General features: G+C 39.7%; 2 protein-coding genes and 4 long non-coding RNA genes across 9 annotated transcripts in view; 2 read left to right on the plus strand and 4 right to left on the minus strand.

The window, feature by feature from the left end:
• grk4 (G protein-coupled receptor kinase 4) overlaps nt 1-4,537 on the minus strand; it is a 59,888-nt gene extending 55,351 nt beyond the window's left edge. For both annotated transcript variants that reach the window (XM_077523519.1, XM_077523520.1), the window contains exon 1: nt 4,143-4,537. In XM_077523519.1, the coding sequence (XP_077379645.1) occupies nt 4,143-4,194 (52 nt within the window). In that variant the 5' untranslated portion in view covers nt 4,195-4,537. The remainder of the gene's footprint in view (nt 1-4,142) is intronic.
• On the plus strand, nt 3,490-5,788 carry LOC144020241 (uncharacterized). Of its 3 annotated transcripts, none has more exons than XR_013283834.1 (3): nt 3,490-3,577; nt 5,162-5,392; nt 5,664-5,788. It is a non-coding gene; the product is annotated as an uncharacterized LOC144020241 (long non-coding RNA). The 3 variants fall into 3 exon arrangements; XR_013283833.1 differs by lacking the exon at nt 3,490-3,577 and adding an exon at nt 3,956-4,610; XR_013283832.1 differs by lacking the exon at nt 3,490-3,577 and having other exon boundaries at nt 4,879-5,392.
• A 292-nt stretch (nt 5,789-6,080) lies between these two features.
• LOC144020242 (uncharacterized) lies at nt 6,081-7,463 on the minus strand. Its single transcript, XR_013283835.1, has 3 exons — nt 7,038-7,463; nt 6,584-6,670; nt 6,081-6,502 (listed from the first exon to the last, which is right to left on the minus strand). It is a non-coding gene; the product is annotated as an uncharacterized LOC144020242 (long non-coding RNA).
• A 1,562-nt stretch (nt 7,464-9,025) lies between these two features.
• Nucleotides 9,026-9,545, minus strand: LOC144020240 (ubiquitin-like). Its single transcript, XM_077523521.1, has one exon. The coding sequence runs from the start codon at nt 9,390-9,392 to the stop codon at nt 9,159-9,161; it is 234 nt and encodes a 77-aa protein (XP_077379647.1). The 5' UTR covers nt 9,393-9,545; the 3' UTR covers nt 9,026-9,158.
• A 5,785-nt stretch (nt 9,546-15,330) lies between these two features.
• LOC144021379 (uncharacterized) lies at nt 15,331-16,688 on the plus strand. Its single transcript, XR_013284117.1, has 2 exons — nt 15,331-15,775; nt 16,511-16,688. It is a non-coding gene; the product is annotated as an uncharacterized LOC144021379 (long non-coding RNA).
• A 716-nt stretch (nt 16,689-17,404) lies between these two features.
• LOC144021378 (uncharacterized) lies at nt 17,405-18,531 on the minus strand. Its single transcript, XR_013284116.1, has 2 exons — nt 18,195-18,531; nt 17,405-17,739 (listed from the first exon to the last, which is right to left on the minus strand). It is a non-coding gene; the product is annotated as an uncharacterized LOC144021378 (long non-coding RNA).
• Nucleotides 18,532-19,688: the final 1,157 nt, after the last annotated feature.

Genomic DNA, 19,688 nt, shown 5'->3' on the forward strand with positions numbered 1-19,688 from the left:
TAAAAGGAAAGAAATAGCGCAATTTTTATCTAATAGTAAACATAAATGTAAACATAAAATGGTAATGAACAGCCTCAGTTACTTCTTTCCACCGCTTGCTTGTTTTTTCATATCGAGTGCCCTTGGTAAATGACTGTGTTACCGTGGCTTGTGTTAGCTTGGTGCTGCTAGCGGCTGGTCTTTGGTTTGGCTTATTAAACAGGTTAGTTGTGTCGCCATCTGACGCACGAACTCCTCAATCTTTGCAAATTACTTCTGTGTGCGCATTGTCCTCTGGGGAAAAACCAAACCAATTCCACACTATGGAGGTGGACTTTCTTTTCAGGACCACTGTGCGTGCTGTGATTAGTTGGTCGGGTACACAGCAAACCAGCTTTATGAGCTTTGTCAGCTGTATGAGATCGTCAATAGAGGTGGGAATCTTGGGGCACCTCACGATTCGATTGCGATTACGATTCAGAGGCTACGATTCGATTATAAAACGATTATTGATTTCCCCCCCAGGCAGCAGAAGAAAAACAATGTATTTTTGTGCTTTTAATGTTTCGTACATTAGTTACAAAAATAGTACAAAAGTCCTCTCAGGCCTACATAAACTACTATTTCAGTATCAAGTTAACAGTTCAAAACAGTAAATAAAATACTCAAGTCTTCATTCTGTAACAACAGCTTTTAAGTATATTCAGTCTTCAACAGAATAAAACATAGCATTGAGCAAAAATATATTATTTTTATCCACTCAAAAGTGCATTGAGGTATAAATGAAAGACAATGTGAACTACTACTTCAATACAAATGCCTGAAAAAAAAAAAAAGAAGTGCTTTCCTGCTTTTTAAGTTGTGTAAAGATGAACATGTAAACATTAAAGTTTCTCAGAGGTAAAAAAAAAAAAAAAAAAAAACCCTCAAGTGCTTTTCTGCTTTTTAACTTGTGTAAACATGAACGTGTAAACATTAATGGGATCGTTCGGCTTTTTTAACATGAATCTCAATTTGATCCTCACCTCCCGTGTGTGCGATCAGCACTGACTTCTTTCTGACAGCGTTCGGTGACACCAGTTCTGGTTCGACGTTGGACGAGAAGAAAATAAAAAAGAAAATAGTCCAGCAAGCTGGCTGGGGTCTCGGAAATAAAGCGTTTTTCTTCTAAAAACTTTTTGTTTTCAAAAGCGTGATACATTTCCACCACAATACTCTTTTCTGAATAAAGTCAGACGCCATTACCGCCAGCCACTACTTTTCTGTTCGTTCGTTCGTATCACTGCGCGGCGCCCTGTAGAACGCTAACCGACGCACTGCAGCCAGCTAGCTGATACTTCCGCCTGAAGTTGTTTGCCTTTTCGGAGCAGGTCTGATCTCACGAAGAGGTGGGTTGGTCAGCTCGGCCATGCTTGTTGTTGTTTTGAATCTCGAGGCGTGAGTTGTGGATGTGTACTCTCGGTCCGTCCCAAAAAGCGTCCCGAAGACCGCGCGCGCTACTGCGTTTCAGTTCCGCGTACTTTTCGCTCGTTTCGCTTCCCTTGGCATATTTATATAATCGGAATTTGGACGTTTGTGAATCGTTCTCGATTGTTCCACGGCCGAATCGTGAATAATCTAAGAATCGGAAATTTTGCACACCTCTAATCGTCAACACATTAAAGTTCTTAACGATCTAATATCGTCATATCGCCCACCCCTAACTCTATATCTATACGCAGAGGTGGACAAATTAGGTCCTTGAAGGCTGGAGTCCTGCAGGTATCAGATGTCTCCCTCCTCCAACACAGGTGAGGGTCGTTATCAGGCTTGCCAGAGCTTGCTGATTGTCTTGGAGAAGGGAAACATCCAAAACCTGCAGGACTCCGTCACTCAAGGACCAAGTTTGCCCACCCCTAACTTCTATAGGCTACACTAACTAGGTTAGCCCATCATTAGCAGAAACTTGTGTACACTCATTTACAGTCATGTGTAAATTGATCTAGGTTTAAAAAAAAAAATAAAAGCTCTTTGCTAGTGAAAGAAAATTAATAGCCAATCCAATCCATCAGTGTAGGTAAAAATATGCAAAGCCATAATCTTAATTTTTATATTGGCTCGACTCGGATATTTATTCATCGTAGTCATTAATTGTCAGAAGGATCCAACCTGATGCACAAAAAATGTGCAGTGCGGTAAAATGTCATGATTGGTTTAGATGGATAAATCAGTCGGGGAAGCGCCTGTAGCTGCTCAATACAGTCCCATAGATGCCTTCTATCTTTGTATTTGTGCTACTTGGACAGCGACATGCTGGGCACCTTCTGGCACAGAGTGGGAGCTCTTTTACTGTGTTTTACCCCCAAGTAGCGGGACTTCAAAATGTCATTTTTGCAAACTAACTTGCACGATATGATATAGTACTTGTACCGCAACACTCTGCCCAGGCATCATCTATCTGGGTTTTTCTAGAAATGATGCATCCGCATGCTTTGTCCAGGTTGAGCGGAAAATCCTACATTCAGACATTTTGCCAAAAATCCACATAAAAAAAAAAGGTAAGACATTGATTAAGGTAACGTAAAGCAATGTTGTGATTGGGGACACACTAGTTTACAACACAGAACACTGGATTTTAATCAATGACAGAGCAGTCCATTGTCCAGGCTCTGTCTTCTCAGGTTTTGAATAAAACAGCCCTAGATTTCCTACGGGGTGGCCATTTTGCCACTTGTCTGTCTACTGAAAATGACATCACAGTTGCTCAGGGCTCACTCAGCCATGATTGGTCGTTACCTGGGCCCTGAGCAACCGTGATGTCATTCTCAGTTGACAGCAAGTGGAAAACTGGCTACGCCCTGATATGGATTTTGCTGCTTAACTCATATTCCACGTACACTGTAATCAGAATACCCGGTTTACATAAGTGCAGCCGCATATTATTGTAGAGAATATTTTGGGGTTGACTTCCTCTGAAGTGTATATCCGCAAAGGGATTTTAATAGGTTTTTACATTTCATCACGGAACTGGCATTTTGGGATTCTGAATATGATCCTTTTTTGTGTCCCAGAGTGAATTGAAGAGATTCTAAATTGTAGTCTTTACGTATCAGTGTGTACAAGACATCCGCATCTTCCCTGAGACAATGACGTGGTCGACCCAGTTTTTGTGTGATCGTACTGCATCGGAGTAGACATGCACTTTACTTGAGTTGAAAAAATTCTGCATTTACATAAAACATTTAAAAACAGATATCACCTTTTTGTGCCATTCATGTTTAGTAGTGCCGTGCCATGTTTCTCATGTAAAATACAAGCCTTTGCTAAAAAAGGTGTCAGGTGGAGCAAAGTATCCGACAGTTATAGAACATGCAGAGCATCATTTTAGAAATGTACACGTAGCAAAGTGCAGTGTGGATCAAAAGCAATCTATTAAATCAAAGTGATCAACTCGTCCATTATCTTCACAGCCACTCCGATTGGATGACAAGTACATTAGTGCAACAATAATACACCTCCTCCCGACCTCCTCCTGTGTTGCACACCCACTCAGCGCCCTTTCTCTCTCTGCCATCTTCTGGAAACAGATGCACCCTCGCTTGTGATCCACCACCTCCAGGTGAGAACCTGCAGGGGGATCACCGGCCCACGGAACACCGTGCAAGCAGCCCTTTATAGACCCCCGATGCTTTCAAAGCTGCATTTCAGGCAATCAATTGACTGGCATACCTCTGCGTCAAATAGCACCAATCAACTAATAAGCGTCACATAAGCTGGTATTGTTAGAGATCCTTGATGGGTACGTCACCACTCGTGTAACATACCATTAAATATGTGCGCAGACAGACGTAAATAAACGTTTAATTTAAAAAAAAAAAAAAAAAAAAAAGCCAATGGTGCTGTGTGGAAAAATGCGCTCGGGCCGCTGCAATGGCACCGATGCTGCAAACACTCCCTGCCTTGTTCACCCCCAGTCAACAGGCCCTAAACCTGCCCGCTTAATATGTATCTTATTAGAGATGACAACAAGCAATAATTGCGAGTACACCATGCATGTACCAGGTGTGGATCTCAAAACACAAAGCCCACACAAAGGACATGAAAGAGGACCAGAGGAACCCGGCTCGTCCTCGATTACAAGGCTCAGCTGAAAAAAGACAAAATACCATTACTGTCGCGCTTACCTTCTCTCGCCTTGAGGAGAACTGTGTTGGCCACGATATTTTCAATCTCCATTGTCACAGTGTGGTTCCCGAGCAGTCGCGATACATTTCACTCAGCGGGTGAAAAGACGTTTGGGTTTTTTCTTGTTTTTTTGTTTTTTTTTAAACGCGTAGATTAAACGTGCGGATGGCGGCGAAGCAGCTGCACGCGCGCGGGGAAGAGACCGAGGCGCTCGTGCATAGTAGCTAGCTTAATGGTGCTTGTCCTTTCTCTCCATTACAACATGTTTGGGAAGCTGTGGACGATTACCACGGGCTTGTTAGCATTCGCAGCCTGCCTCTCTTTCCTTCTCTCCGCCTGCCTTCCTTCCTGCTTCGGCTCTCTCTCTCTCCTCCCTCGCCTTCTTCCTCCTCCCCCCTCTTCTTCGCCTCTCCCCCCTCAGTTCAACAAGCTGACAAGAGCAGACGGATTCAGTTTTATTTCGACAGGTGACTTCACGTTGGGTGCACTTGTCACTTGGTAGCACACGTTGTGAACTACTCATGTATAAAATAATTTTCCCTTTATAGAAATAATTGAAATCCGTTACAACCCCCCAAAATAATGCACATTTTTGTTTGAGTAAAATGCTGTAACATAAAACACATAAGAGATTTGAAAGAAATTGTTTTTTTTGTTTTTTTTAAGTATAAATAAACTGAATGTCACACAAGCTGGCTAGCGGACGTTAGCCGAAAGCTAACATCGAACATTTTCACCCAAGTAGTGCCAGTGCAAAGTGTTTACTGCTGAAATTGGATTGATTAGTCTTGGGCTTTTAATGCCGATAACATGTTTTTTGGTGGCAAAATGTAAACTTGGAAAAAAAAGAGACAGAAGGGGCTGATGCAAGAAAACAGACCCCCGGGGGTGATGCAAGAAAACAGACCCCCGGTAGCCTACACATCATGCTAAAGAACTTATTCACGGCCACCCTACTGCGGCAAAATAACCAGTCTTTCCATATTTTATTTGTTTATATATTTGTTTATTTTAACAGGTCGCCCTGCGCCCGTTTTTCTGTCCAATCATCCCGACTGGGCTCCAACATTAAAGTTGGGTCCCAAGTTACAACATCTATGTCTCAGCCCAGTCGGTGCCAAGATATGAACGTGCACAGGAGAGACAAGCAAAGAAAAGGCGACTTGAAGTGGCAGAGATTGTTGCAGTTATGCAGCCAGATGGCTCCAGTAACCTGTACCCTCAAGTACTGCTGACATCATTGACTCTGGTATGCCACTCAGAATTCATTACATGATATATTGTATGCATGAGTGAATGTATGTGTTTGTTTGTGTGTGTACACGCACCTTATATTTTAGAGACATTTGGAAGTGTTTATAGAAATAAGTATTTGCCTGTAGCAATGTTCATACATTAAAAAATGCAACAAAATGTGTATATTTCTTTTACACTGACAAAAAAACTATACAACTTTACTATATTAAACCTATTACTGGTACCGTATTTTTTTGTGATTTTTTATTTATTTTTTTCTTTAGGGATCTCATGCCACACCGACTTGATTGCCAATGACATGATGGTAACGAAGGCGAGCATCAAAGCATTGGAGGAGGACAACATGCGACTGTTTGTTTGGCGCTAATAAAGGCAGCGTTTATACAAATTCTATTGTTGGGTTTGTTTACAAAGCTATACATGATACAAATGACAGGATTTGACTCAATGTGCAATATGGTCCCTCTTAAAGTAATGGCATAAATCTCTATTATTTCTAAAAGCACAAAAAATGAAGTGAATAATGATTAGATGTAGTAATTTCAGGGTTAAAAATTGAACTGTTAATTAATGTAGTTTATTTTAGCACAGGTGCCTACCATCCTGAGATGACGGTATGATGTAATGTTGATGGGGTACGCAATGACTTTCATTATGCTATGTACAGAGGAAAAAGTTGCTCTCTTTTAAATTTGTTTAATGTAAGACAAGTACCAGTACTGTGTTACAGTTTTCCCAATAATCCTTGTTTCACACTTGTCACAAAACCACTGTCCTTTTGGCAGTCTCGATTGGCACACTTCAAGTGATATCATTTGATTTTACAATCTGCTGCAGCACAAAAAACTACTTTATTCCGCATCTTTGAAGTACATGAGCAAGTGGTATGTGACAGCGGCTGAGCAGGAACACTGGAAGTCCACTGCTGATCTAGTAAATGCTCTCCCGAGCAGTTCAGGTAAGGAGGGGATTTTGGGGGGAAAAAAACTCTGGCTTTTCCATCTGGCCAAAACGAGCGATCTGGGTGGACTCGCTCAATCACACTTTGTCCACACCACAAAGTCGCAGAAGTCCGTCCAGTTAAACTCATCTGTGCCTGAATCTGAAAATATTACAAACATTGTAATGAAAATATGAAACATAGAATTAAATAAGAAACTACAAAAAGTAAAGCCATACATACCTGGTAATAATATTGGTGTTGTCGTGACAAGTGATGGGAATTGTTGCCATCTGGCACCAGACAGAAATTGGGTGTTGTGACAGCCTCCTTAACCGTGAGATCATAAGAAAAGCTGTCAGTATGCTCAGTAGTTACCATGAACACGTTTTATTGTACTGGAAACTGAAACTAAAATTACGTCCCCTGAGAGTGGTTAACCTTAACCATTTAGAATAAGTTGATTAAGTAACATGTAACTAGTGAAAGGGTAGCATTAAATTTAATTAAGCCACGGGGAGGCTGTGCAGTTACTTTTTATTCTTATACGCTCTGCCATATTTGCCTGTTATAAAATGATTAGAAAAAACACATCAGGTAAACCTAGCTGTGCATGTAAACACAATGATAACAGGAAGCCTGAGAACAAATCAACATTTTTGTGTGCAGAATTACCAACACAATGTGGTTTACTTACGTGCAACAGCAACAGTTTCTTCTGATGCGATGTTAAAGTTTACACTCTGTATCCACCCGCTTACAAAATAATTGCAAGCCTCCGGGGATTTGTTGGCGTGTTATGGAGCATGTTGTCAACACGAGGTAGGGAAAGATGTCCAGAGATGTCACATTTGGCCAGCAAGCTTTCTCCGTCAAAAAAAAAATCACCCTTGGTCAGGACGTAATTAGGATCAATCCCGCCACATAGAGACACCTTCTGCCTGTATCGTTGTTTTTGATCTTCCGGTAAATCGTGAAAATACTGCGAAAATTACATCAGGTTGATAAGCTCTACCGTGTAACTCGCGAGTGTACCTTGTGAACCGGCGGACACCCAATATGGCGCCCGAAGGAAAAACTCCCATGATGCATTACGATGTGCAAGCGACCTATAACCTCTCTTCTGCACTCTTTAGCTCACTCTACAGGTTTTCTTGCAATTAGCTTTAAAAAACTACTATCAACGGCTTTTGTGATCAAGTCAAACCCGTGTGCTTTGGCGCCATCTGGTAGCATCTTTGTGCCAAGCACTTTAGTGAAATTGAGGGAAGGCAATAGCTTTGTCAAACAGGAAATGTTCTTTGCCACCTATTATTTTTGCTCTTGCTGCATCTCTTCCAGTTGACCTCAGTGTTGCTGCAAAAAACGTGGGCAATTGTACAATGAATTTTCATAAGGAGGGGAGTGCTGTATCGAACCGTGTTTCATTCCGGATCCCGCTTGTCTCAGTCGGATAGACTCTAGCTTCCCAGGACCCTAAAGAGGCAGAATAGACCTTTCTCCCACTTTAGTTTCAATTTCCATTGTTTTAGTTCTTTATGTGCTTGTTCAGTTGCTCTGCGGTATTATCAGAATTTTTTTTTTGTTTGTGTACAATATATTCAATGAAATTGAATCAACCACACAGTATATGTTCAATATTGGTATTGCAAAGAAAAAGAGATGCCTGAGGTCCACCAGTCATCGGCCACATTCTCCCTGGTAATTGCTAAACCTCATTCTGATTTATGGAGTAGCACCTTTAAAACAGTTCCCAGCAGGCCTGGACTGGGCATCTGGCATAGAAGGCAAGTGCCTGATGAGCCTGGTGACACCATCATCAATGTGGGGCCCCATTTTGGACGCAGGGACATCGAATACACATGTCATGCGTGAAATCTAGGCCACAAATAAACCACGTTTGTGATTAAACCCAAAGAAATAGTGAGTTTTCTCCCCCCAGGAGACCGTGCTTTGTGTTTGTGTGTCTAACACTGGGGTGGAAGTTTTTTTGTTTGTTTTGTCTTTAAAGTGCGGTCCTGAAACTTCGACGCAATTACAAGCTCCAGTCACTAGATGGCACAAGGGCCCAGCAATGAAAATCCGTCAAATAGAAATAACCCTAATACGCTGCTGCCATGTTTTTGTCACATTTACGAAACTTATCTTTGGAAACAATTTAAACGTTCAGATGCATATAATATTGACATAAAGATGAATAGACAAAAAGAAATGTGTACTTGTTTTTTTTTTGTACTTTGTATTGTGCCTGTTTTTCTTTGCTTTCTGCGGTCAGGATGACGTCATAAATGTGAAATTGTTCTCTACTAGCACTGTGTATTTTATCAAACTCCCAACTTTTACACTTTATCAAAGCACTATCAATTATGTTTTCACACATTGGGGGAAAAGTGACATTTGTTACTTTTAGTAGGCCTTCATGCTCAGTGTGACACTTACTGCTAGTTAAAAATTACTTTTACGTTTAAAAGTATATATTAGAAATTAAACGCTTATCTGGGTCCAATTTAAAAATATATATTAGAAGTTAACCACTATGTGTATATATATTAGAAGTTAAACAACACTTGTATGATTTGCAAAGTGAGCTGGGCGATCTGGATCCAAAACATCACCTCTGGCAGGCAAGTGTGCAAGCCCGGTCCAGCATAAAGTAAAATAAGAAGTTAAAAACATCACAAGCCAAAACTTTGATCATTTATTCCAACTGATCATTTATTCCAACAATGTGAACATTTGGTCATCATGGCAATGTGCCTTTGAAATTAACAGCATATTGCACTTTAAGATTAATAAATGGATAAATGGAATTGATTGATTACTGGCCACCCCTCAGGCGCAGGACAAGATGGAGGGTGGACTCCTTCTGGATGTTGTAGTCGGAGAGGGTGCGGCCATCTTCCAGCTGCTTGCCAGCAAAAATGAGCCTCTGCTGGTCTGGGGGAATGCCTTCCTTGTCCTGGATTTTGGCCTTAATGTTCTCAATGGTGTCACTGGGCTCCACCTCAAGGGTGATGGTCTTGCCAGTGAGGGTCTTCACGAAGACCTGCATGCCACCTCGCAGACGCAGGACAAGATGGAGGGTGGACTCCTTCTGGATGTTGTAGTCAGAGAGGGTGCGGCCATCTTCCAGCTGCTTTCCAGCAAAGATCAACCTCTGCTGGTCTGGGGGAATGCCTTCCTTGTCTTGGATTTTGGCCTTGACATTTTCAATGGTGTCACTTGGCTCGATCTCAAGGGTGATGGTCTTGCCAGTAAGTGTCTTCACAAAGACCTGCATGTTTGCACCTAAGAGGAATAAAAAAAAAAAACTCTATTTAGGTCTTAACCTTAACAGAAAAGCACAACAGTGATGGGATGTACATTTAATAATTGTATGCACATGGCACCCAAAGACTTTTTTGTACATCGTGGGCTGTCTCCAAATTTTCGTAGCTTTAGCTGCTTTGTACTAATAAGAATGTGTCATTAAAGAATGATTTTTTTCCTTTGCAAACAGTGCATGCCACGGCAACAGCGTGCAACGAAATAAACAGCTTTCAATAACTTTTCATCTTCAACATCGTAAGATGAATCACACCAAGTTTGAACATGATCGGATATAGTCTGTAGGAGGAGTTCGTTAAAATAAGACCCCTATGAAACTGCCCCCCCCCCCCCCCCCCCCAAAAAAAAATGGCTACACGTTCCAAAGTAAATCAAAATGGCGGACTTCCTGTTAGGTTTAGCAGATGGTTCAAAAAGTGTTGGGTTTTTTTTTTTGTATCTTGAGGCTTGTTACATATGTCTTCAAATTTTGGTAACTCTAGGTGAAATGTACAGCCGGGAATGCTTCATTATGTAAGAATTTTGAAACGCAAAATTTGATGCCCCGCCTCTGTCGGACTTCCTGTTAGGTTTAGCATATGGCACCACTAGACTTTTTTTGTAAGCCGTAGTCTGTTACATATGTGTACCAATTTTCGTAGCTCCAGATTAAACGTACAACCGGCAATGCTTCGTTAAGTAAGAATTTTGAAACTCTAAATTTGATGCCCCGCCCCCATCATATAGTATGTCAAAAACTTTCGATTTTTTTTTTTTGCCATGATGTTGTCCCAGGTGTTGAGATGGTACAGCCCAAGTTTGAAGTCAATCGGGTTAACCGTGTAGGAGAAGAGGGCAAAACTATGACCCCTGTTAATGTTCAAAAATAGGCCAAAATTGGAAATTCAAATACTCACTTCCTGTCTATTTTAGGGTACACCTATCAAAGAGTTTTTTTGTTCATCTGGATGTGCTAAAGGTGCCACACAATTTTCATAGCCGTAGGACAATCGTAGCGGGACAGCGGTAGGGAGCGCTAAAGACCCATTTTTCTGCTAACATGTATGGCGACTTTAAAATATCACATTTTTCGCCAGGCCTGGTCTGTATGGAAAGTATTTGGTGAGTTTTCGTTCACGTTTAAAAAATGCACGTCTCAAAAATGCAATTGTTTGCGGAGAAGAAGAACAAGGAAAAGAATAAGAAGAATTCCTTCAGGAACAATACATCATTTGTCTTTTGAAAAAACGCAGTTATTGTTTTTTGTTTCTTAATTTTTGCATTGCAAGCTACACGTTTCTCGTCAGCTGCACTTGACTCTATAGTGGAAAAAATGTGTTGGCTCAATTTTAAAAAGAATGGGACTATATTTACACGTATATATTTTAAGTACTGTTTTAGTTCGTCCAGTGTTGAGTACATGCCACAAGACCTACCTAGCTAAAGCGAAAACATAAAAACAAGTGTGATTAGTGACTTTTTTGACTGTGTGTTAAAGTTCCACTGAGCATGAGAATTTTAAGACGCAACACCATAATGCAGGAATTGGCTCCCCTTTGCAGCTTCACGCCCCAGCCTTAAGCTGGTACACGACACAAAATGATTTTTTCAAATCTTCCGCATCCATTTTCCGAACCGCTTATTCCTCACAAGGGTCGACTCGAAAAGACGTTTTATCTTTGGAACATGCCGCAGAACCTGCACATAAAACGTGACACGTGACTTCACAAACACAGGCTCTTCCGGGTATGCTCCGACGGTTGCCGAATGTTTCCGAAGAGTGCCGGAAAAGAGAGCGGAGATCCGCGTTATAAAGGCATGCCTGCAAGGAAATAATATATTTGGAAAATAATTCCTATGGCCAAGAGAACCCACGTTTATACAAAAGCCCGAAGATAGCTGCCCGCAGGCTCCAGCCTGCACTCTCGCAACCCGAGTGAGGGAATAAACGGATTGAAGAACGCTATCTGACTGGTATAATATGTATTAATTGTTGGCGTGGGTTCACATCTTGTTGATATTTACTGTAAGTTTGAAACAACAGTTGGTTCAATAAAGCATAAAAAAAAAACTTTCATGGTTCACCGGAGATCATAGAGACCTGACTGGCAAAAGTTTAGTTGGGAGAGGGAGGATCAAAGTCGCTCTGAAGCTGGGGGGGATGCTCTAACTTATCAAGTGTACGACAATGGAATGAAATTACACTCTTATACAGTAGCCTGTTAATCCAAAGAGAACACACAAGTATCGTGAAAGTATTTTATTTTATTTTTTTAACCTATCACAGTTAAAATATAACAGCCGCCAATGCTTACGAGTACCAGGTAAGCTTAAACGTTTAAATACTAAATACAAAAGAGACAATTGACTCAATAGCGCGAACAAAAAAAGTTGTTACTTACAATAAAGTGATGATATTCAAGATGTGTACAGTATGTTGTGCGATCACGGCCAACTTCTTTATACTAGGTGCTACCACGTCATTGGCTATAGGGTATATGCCACGGAGGAGGCGGGACTTCCGACTTCCGTGATTTTGCACATGAATTTTGATTCCGGTCCGGGTTGCGAACACGCAACCGAGGGGCACAAAGTTTTTTGTTTTTTGTTTTTTTTCCTCCACTTTTATCCCACTTTTCTTTTTTTAAATTGAGCAGTTATACACAAACAAACGGGACATTTGTATCATCAAATAACAAATTAAGGCACTAAGGTCCTTCGAGAATGATCTTGGCGACTAGAACCTTCCGGCTTTGATTGGATGAAGGGATTGTAGGTTGACTTGCCATTGGTGGCTAACTAGGAAGAAATGTCGACCAGTATCGTCACAAAGCAGGTGGGGGATGGTGGCTCATACATTTGGCTTCAGTTCACTATCACTCAGAATCTTTCCTTATTAAATAATAAACACCACCATAGGCAAAGTGCACATTAATAACAAAAAAAAAAACATGACAAAAGTAGGCCATTCTCAGTAAGTTTTTAAGTAGAAGTAATAAAACGTGTAAAAAAAAACAAAAAAAAAGGAAATGTAGACGTACTGATTCAACTTCAGTTCTGAGTAAAAACAAAAGGTTTCTGAAGCATCATTTAGTGCAAAAGGAATTTGTTCCCTGTTACTTATGTGCAGTAGCCTAGCTAGCCTACCTGTTTTTATGTTCTGTCACAATGAAAAAAATGCACTCAAAATAGTTGTTCGCTTTTATTGTCTTGAAATATCTTCTTTATTAAAAATGTGATTGTTTGTTGTGAAAGCTGTTTCACATTCCTCCATGTCGCTATTGTCCCTATTTTTCTACATTAGTTCAGAACCCATCTAAACATAACATAAAAATAATAAAAAAATAAATAATAACGCAACTCATATTTATGTACAGTATAAAATAGTTTTAGGGTACTAGGCACATGTCTAGAGTACACTTTCATACATAAATTATTATTAATGATCCCACAGTGGGGTAAATTGCAAATTATGGAAATCACATAAAATTATCGATAATGTAATTGATTTCAATAATTACTAGAAAGGGTAATGTTTAGATGGACTAAGAAGGGAAAACGTTGAATACTTTGCAAAAATGTTTTGGTAATATCTATCTATCTTTAATTATCCATTAAAAATACAAAGTTGGATACAACCCTTTAAAAAAAAAAAAAAAAAAAAAAAAAAAAAGAACCTTGATTGTGGCGTCTGCACCTGTTATGACATGTCTCTGCCACGAAAATACAAAGTGGGATGCAACCTTTTAAAAAAATAAAATAAAAAAAAATCTAACCCGCTTGCAACTGTTATGTTATGACATGTCTCTGCCAACGCTGGTGATTAAAAGTGCGGTCTTGAAACTGCGACACAATTACACCTTCCAGTCACGAGATGGCGCTGTAGTGGAATACAAGACTCCACAAAGCAGACATGAATCCCCCCCCCCCCCCCCCCTCCTTCGCAGAGGTTACGTTTCTGACCCTCCTGCATTAATAAGTAAAAATCCGTTAAATATAACTACAGTATTTAAATAGAACCAAGGCATGTTTTCTAACATTTTTTCAAGATTTCTAAAAATTATTCAAATACATATAAAAACATAATGGGAAGAGAGCAAGAGCAATAGATGACACCAATCTAATTTACCAATTTGTGTATGTATTTGTACTTTTTTGTTATATGTACTTTTGTTTTTTGCCTTGCTTTTCCCTGCTGTCTGCAGTCAGGTCGGCATCGTAAATCGTGTTCTTAATTATGATGTGTTAAGTGATGAACAGAATCACACCTTTAGCATAGTATTGCGTTATCACTTGTGTTGTGATACTTGTGCAAAACAAAACAAAACAAAACAAAAACAACAACATGAGTACAGCGTAACTGGTGCTGTAATGAATTTATAGCTGTGTGAATAATCAATATTGGCCCCAAAATCTAATGTTTTAATTATGATTATGATTTCATTATACTACAATTATTTAGGTTCAATCTGACCTTCTTTTGAGTGCCCATGATAAATTAAGCTTTTTTTATTTTTATTTATTTATTTATTTATTTATTTATTTATTTATTTATTTATTTATTTATTTTTTACCCCCAAAGAAAGACACTGAAGTCAGGTTCAAAAGTCATTTTCAAAGGCTGTTGAATGGTTGAATGTAACATGTGCTCATGTTGCCTTCAGGCATGTTGGATGAGCATGCAGAGTAGTCCTTATGGAGTTAAATTAGGGCCAAAAGTTTTGTACTTGAAAAAATGAAACTTGAAACTGAAAATTGTTGTGTTGATCTTGAATTTCACAAAATATAAAAAGGTATTGCGGCACGGTAGTCGAGTGGTTAGCACGTCCGCTTCCCAGTTCTGAGGTCTCCGGTTCGAGTCCAGGCTCGGACCTTCCTGGGTGGAGTTTGCATGTTCTCCCCGTGCCCGCGTGGGTCTTCTCCGGGTACTCCGGTCTCCTCCCACATTCCAAAGACATGCATGGCAGGTTAATTGGGCGCTCCGAATTGTCCCGAGGTGTGCTTGTGAGTGTGGATGGTTGTTCGTCTCTGTGTGCCCTGCGATTGGTTGGCAACCAGTCCAGGGTGTCCCCCGCCTACTGCCCAGAGCCAGCTGAGATAGGCGCCAGCAGCCCCCGCGACCCTTGTGAGGAATAAGCGGTCAAGAAAATGGATGGATGGATGGATAAAAAGGTATTCTAAATAAGCATGTGAAAAGTTTTTTCGGGTCAAAATTAATTTTGATTCACTTCGGTCCAGACTTTGAATAAATAATTTATTTTCAATTTTTGCTTCCATATATATTTGGACATTTGAGGTCTTATTTTTTTCAGTTGCATGTTTTTTTCTTTTCCGATTCAGATCTTATTTTTTTGGGTTTCAACGCATTTTTTCAGTTTCAAAACTTTTTTTTTCACTTTCAAATCGTTTTTCACTTTTAGATCTTTTTTTTTTTTCAGTTTCAAGTCTCTTTTTTTCAGTTTCAGACTTTTGACCCGAATGTTACGTGGGGGCGTATGGCGTTAGATTTGTGCCACAATTCCGTGCGTAACAAAATGTGTTTCGTACGTACAAAATGTGTTTCGTACGTACAAAATGTGTTTCGTACGTACCAAAAATGTGTTTCGTACGTACAAAATGTGTTCCGTACGTACCAAAAATGTGTTTCGTATGTACAAAATGTGTTTCGTGCGTACAAAACAGTCCTCGCGCACGCTTGCTACGTCTCTCCTCAACACGTACGAAACTTTGATTTACGCTTGCGATGCAAGGGTCGAGGCGTGATATTTGTGCCACAATTCTTAACCAATCAGGAGTCGGACAGGAAAGCAAATCCTGATTGGCTGTTTAATATCCAATCAGGCAGAACTTTGACAACGTGTCGTCACGCCGCGTTGCATCATGGGCGCTTCTTCGATTATTATTTTTTTTGTTTACTAGCACTCGGTGATTTCCTGTTTGTATTTTATCTGCATTTCTGCTGACTTTTATTTACTTAACAAAAGTTTTGTTATATTACGGGGTGAAGCAGCTCCCAACTGCTTTCCTGCTTAGCGGAAGACAAGTTTTAGCCCTCATGGGACCGTTGGATGACCGTTGGGGGGGACGCTAACTTCCGAATCGAAGACTACTTTCAACATTTTCATAACGGTAAGTAGCATAAAAGTAGCATCTTTTAACTTGGCCACTATCACACACAGGCTTCCAAGACAATCAAAATTGTATGTAATAGTTACATACACGACATTGGCAATGGATGTGCATAGTTATGATGAAGAAAAAAAAAATCGCCACCCCCTTTCTTTATTTTCTTATGCATTTTTAGTGCCTAGTGCCACAAAATGTATATCGTGTAACTAACAGACAGAAAAAAACATGGAATGTCCAAAAGCACTGTTAACACAATGCCATAGTTACTGATTTTTAAGTACGTTAGTGATATTGATTAGAAAATCGTGGAAAATTACGAGATATCAGCTCTTGAATTCAATTCACGAGTTAATTTTGTTGTCATTACCTGTATACTTGTGCACATAAATGCCATCTCAAACAAATCACTAAAGCAGCCTTTTACCACCTAAAAGACTTCGACAGAAGGGTTGCATGCTCCATACCAGAAGAACCTGACTCATGCTTTTATTTCCAGTAGACTTGATTATTGCAAAGGTCTTCTGACTGTTATCCCTCAAAAGAGCATCACATTATAGCTGCAGAGGTTATGAAGTGGTTACCCTTAGTTGTACTAGACATTTAACAAGAACAAGAAACTGTAGAAACATGGATGGTCACATTGTTTTCCCATAACTACATGAAGATTGATGAATATGATTGTTTCACGTTTTACAATTAATAACCTTGAGCTTTTGTTTGTTTCCAATTTACCAGGTAAACCAATCCAGATTGCGCATCGTTTCTATATCCGGGTCACAGTCATCAATACGATGTCTAAGGATAGAGAGTACAGCTGAGATGGATGGGACGGCGATGGATGGCTCCACAATAGCAGTCTACCATGCCTACTGTGTGTAAAACTTGAAATAAAAACTGCAAAGATGCACTGTAACTGAGGACGATTCATTTGATTTAAAAACAAAATGTACAGTTTGCTGTTTGTTGGTCGATAATGCATCATTAAGTGTCAATTACAAATACAATGTGTAATATATTTTCATCTGTGGAACCTCTTGGGTCTTGCATTCTCAATACATCATCGTGAGTACAGTACTCTGAGGTCTTCTTGGTCAATGATGGGCAAATGTGCAGTGTGTGCACTTCCGCACTTTAATCTTGAAACCATAAATGTGTCATGTACTGCATTGGCACTGTACCTGCAATAGTATTTTGGTTATTGTTTACAGGTTGTTCCGAATACAGTGTGTGTGACACTTTTTATTTTTCTAATTGTCAATGATACTGTTTGCAAGACACATTTAAATAAGTTCAGTAAAAGTGTCGACAACTTACAGGAGAAAAAATATTTTAAAAATGTTTGATTTGGTATGCTGCAAAACAGGCCATTACAACTATTCGAACTTCAAATTATGATAGTCCAATGTTAATGTTGTCATTCTTCAGGAGCTCTTCATTTCTCTGCTGTCAAGCTCAAGCTTCACGTTCTGACTCTTCCTACAGACATTTTAATGACTAAGTCAAATTGGTCTCATCAGCTGGCTCAAAACGTCAGGAATTAGGGCTGCACAAAATTGGAAAATCATGCAATACGCGATTTTGCTGAATATAGCAATAGATATTGCAATATTTAATATGGATCTAAAGAAATGACTGATGATGATTTTATTATCTAATGAACAAATTATATTTCTCATGCAGTAAAATGTATTCAGAGTTATTTAATTGTAATGACTTCAATAATGTTCAACTAGTGGATGGTGATGCACATTTTAGCAAGTGGCTGACTGGTCAAATTCAGATAAAAGCAAAAAATTCCATATGAACCTTATTGCATGTCTGTTATATGCATATTGCATGGGCCAATAGCGCGATATCAATATTTTTTCCACTCCACTTCTTCATCTTCTGCTTCTCGTGGTGTTTTTGACACTTCTGTTGTGGTGTCATCAGGTGCATTCTGGGTCCTTTGTCATCTTTGTTGCCTGGTAATAAAAACAAAACCCAAGGTTAGCGCTCAGATTTTTAATTGTCTATCTGTTGTTATGGAAAAATGACAAGATCAACCATGTTTCTCACATTAGTAAAACAATTATTTTGGGCAAACATGTTTATTTCAACAGCTGCTAGTCATGGTGTATGGTTGTCTTGTAACCAAAATGAATTCAATTCTTATCGTCAATAACTATGGCATTGGACTGCCAAACACAGTGCTCTTATGTATTCAATGTTTTCTATTATTCACGATATACCTTTAGTGGTACCAGGCACTAATTACTAAAGAAAAATGGATGGTCTAACATTTTCTTTTCTACTTCTTATACAACGCCACTCATGATGGCATGCATTGTTTAAGATTGTAATGATAGTAGCACGATCAAAAGAGGACAAAACTATAGGATTTACTGACTTAAATACAGTACAGTATTTTGTAACTTACCATAATGAAAACGTAAGTAGCAGGTTAGCCTCTTCTCTTTTTTTTTCTTCTATTTTATGCCGTCATCCAACATCACCATGAGCGCTAAAACTTGTTTTCCCTCCTTCTTCCGCTAAGCAGGAAAGCAGTTAGGAGCTGATTCATCCCGTAACATAACAAAACTTCTATTAAGTAAATAAAAATCAGCAGAAATACAGACAAAAATTCAAACAGGAAAGGACCGAGTGCTTGTTAAAAAAAAAAAAAAAAAAAATCGAAGAAGCGCCCATGATGCAACGCGGCATGACGACACGTTGTCAAAGTTCTGCCTGATTGGATATTAAACAGCCAATCAGGATTTGCTTTCCTGTCCGACTCCTGATTGGTTAAGAATTGTGGCACAAATATCACGCCTCGACCCTTGCATCGCAAGCGTAAATCAAAGTTTCGTACGTGTTGAGGAGAGACGAAGCAAGCGTGCGCGAGGACTGCTTTGTACGCACGAAACACATTTTGTACGTACGAAACACATTTTTGGTACGTACGAAACACATTTTGTACGTACGAAACACATTTTTGGTACGTACGAAACACATTTTGTTACGCACGGAATTGTGGCACAAATCTAATGCCATAGGGGCGTGGTGTCAACTGAACGGGGCGTGGAATCATGAGTGACAGCTGCACAAAAGCGCTTTGGGAACACCCCCCAGTGACAGTGCCCTCAGGGAACGTAGGAATTAAAAGAACTCTTAACATATATACACCATATTCGTGTGTTTGGCAGCATGTGAATTGATATCAGTGACAAAATTCCACTTCAAAGTCTGTTTTAGACAGTACTGAGCACCAATTACGGTCTAGCAGCAATAGGTTGTGCCAGGTTTGCCGTACAACAGCGACGTTTAAGCGTCTAATATGTTCGATGTCGATGTCGGCATTATGAACGCGTCAGGACAACCTAATAATGCACGGGTGAGACGTGCTAAATAAGTGTTGCAAAATCACAACAAACAGTAAGGGGCTGTTTTTGTGACAACATATTTTTTGGCGTGACACATTATAAATGGGGGACTTTGTCAAAGCTGAGCTAACGTTAGCATGAAGTATCGGCCACAAGCAAGCACTGCGTTTGTAAACAACTGAGGTAAAGCTAGCCACCTTTTGATATTACGCGGTCAACTCCGCCGCACTTCATTTTTTTCTGTTCGCCCTTTTGTAGGATTTACGTTAGTGTGCTCGAAGAGACGCTTTCACGGAGAACGACGTCCGCTTTTCAAAATAAAGGATCGGTTTTCAAAAATAAAATTCAATTCAAACGCAGTTTAAAAGATGTTTGTTTTTATTATTATTATTATTATCAGTTTCAAATATGTTTCACTATAACACAGTACCAATTCACATTTCACTGGGAATGCACTTCTGGGTGATATTGAGCAATAATATTAAGTTAATTTAAAATGAAGGAAAGGTTGAAATGGAGAAAAAAAAGAGGTGTGTGTCATTGAGCAGACA

The sequence above is a fragment of the Festucalex cinctus genome, chromosome 6 (assembly GCF_051991245.1).
Source record: "Festucalex cinctus isolate MCC-2025b chromosome 6, RoL_Fcin_1.0, whole genome shotgun sequence".
Lineage (NCBI taxonomy): Eukaryota > Metazoa > Chordata > Actinopteri > Syngnathiformes > Syngnathidae > Festucalex > Festucalex cinctus.

What these genes read in the sequence shown, in the direction of transcription:
- LOC144020240 (XM_077523521.1), bottom strand. Translation starts at nt 9,392, where the DNA reads ATGCAGGTCTTCGTGAAGACCCTCACTGGCAAGACCATCACCCTTGAG.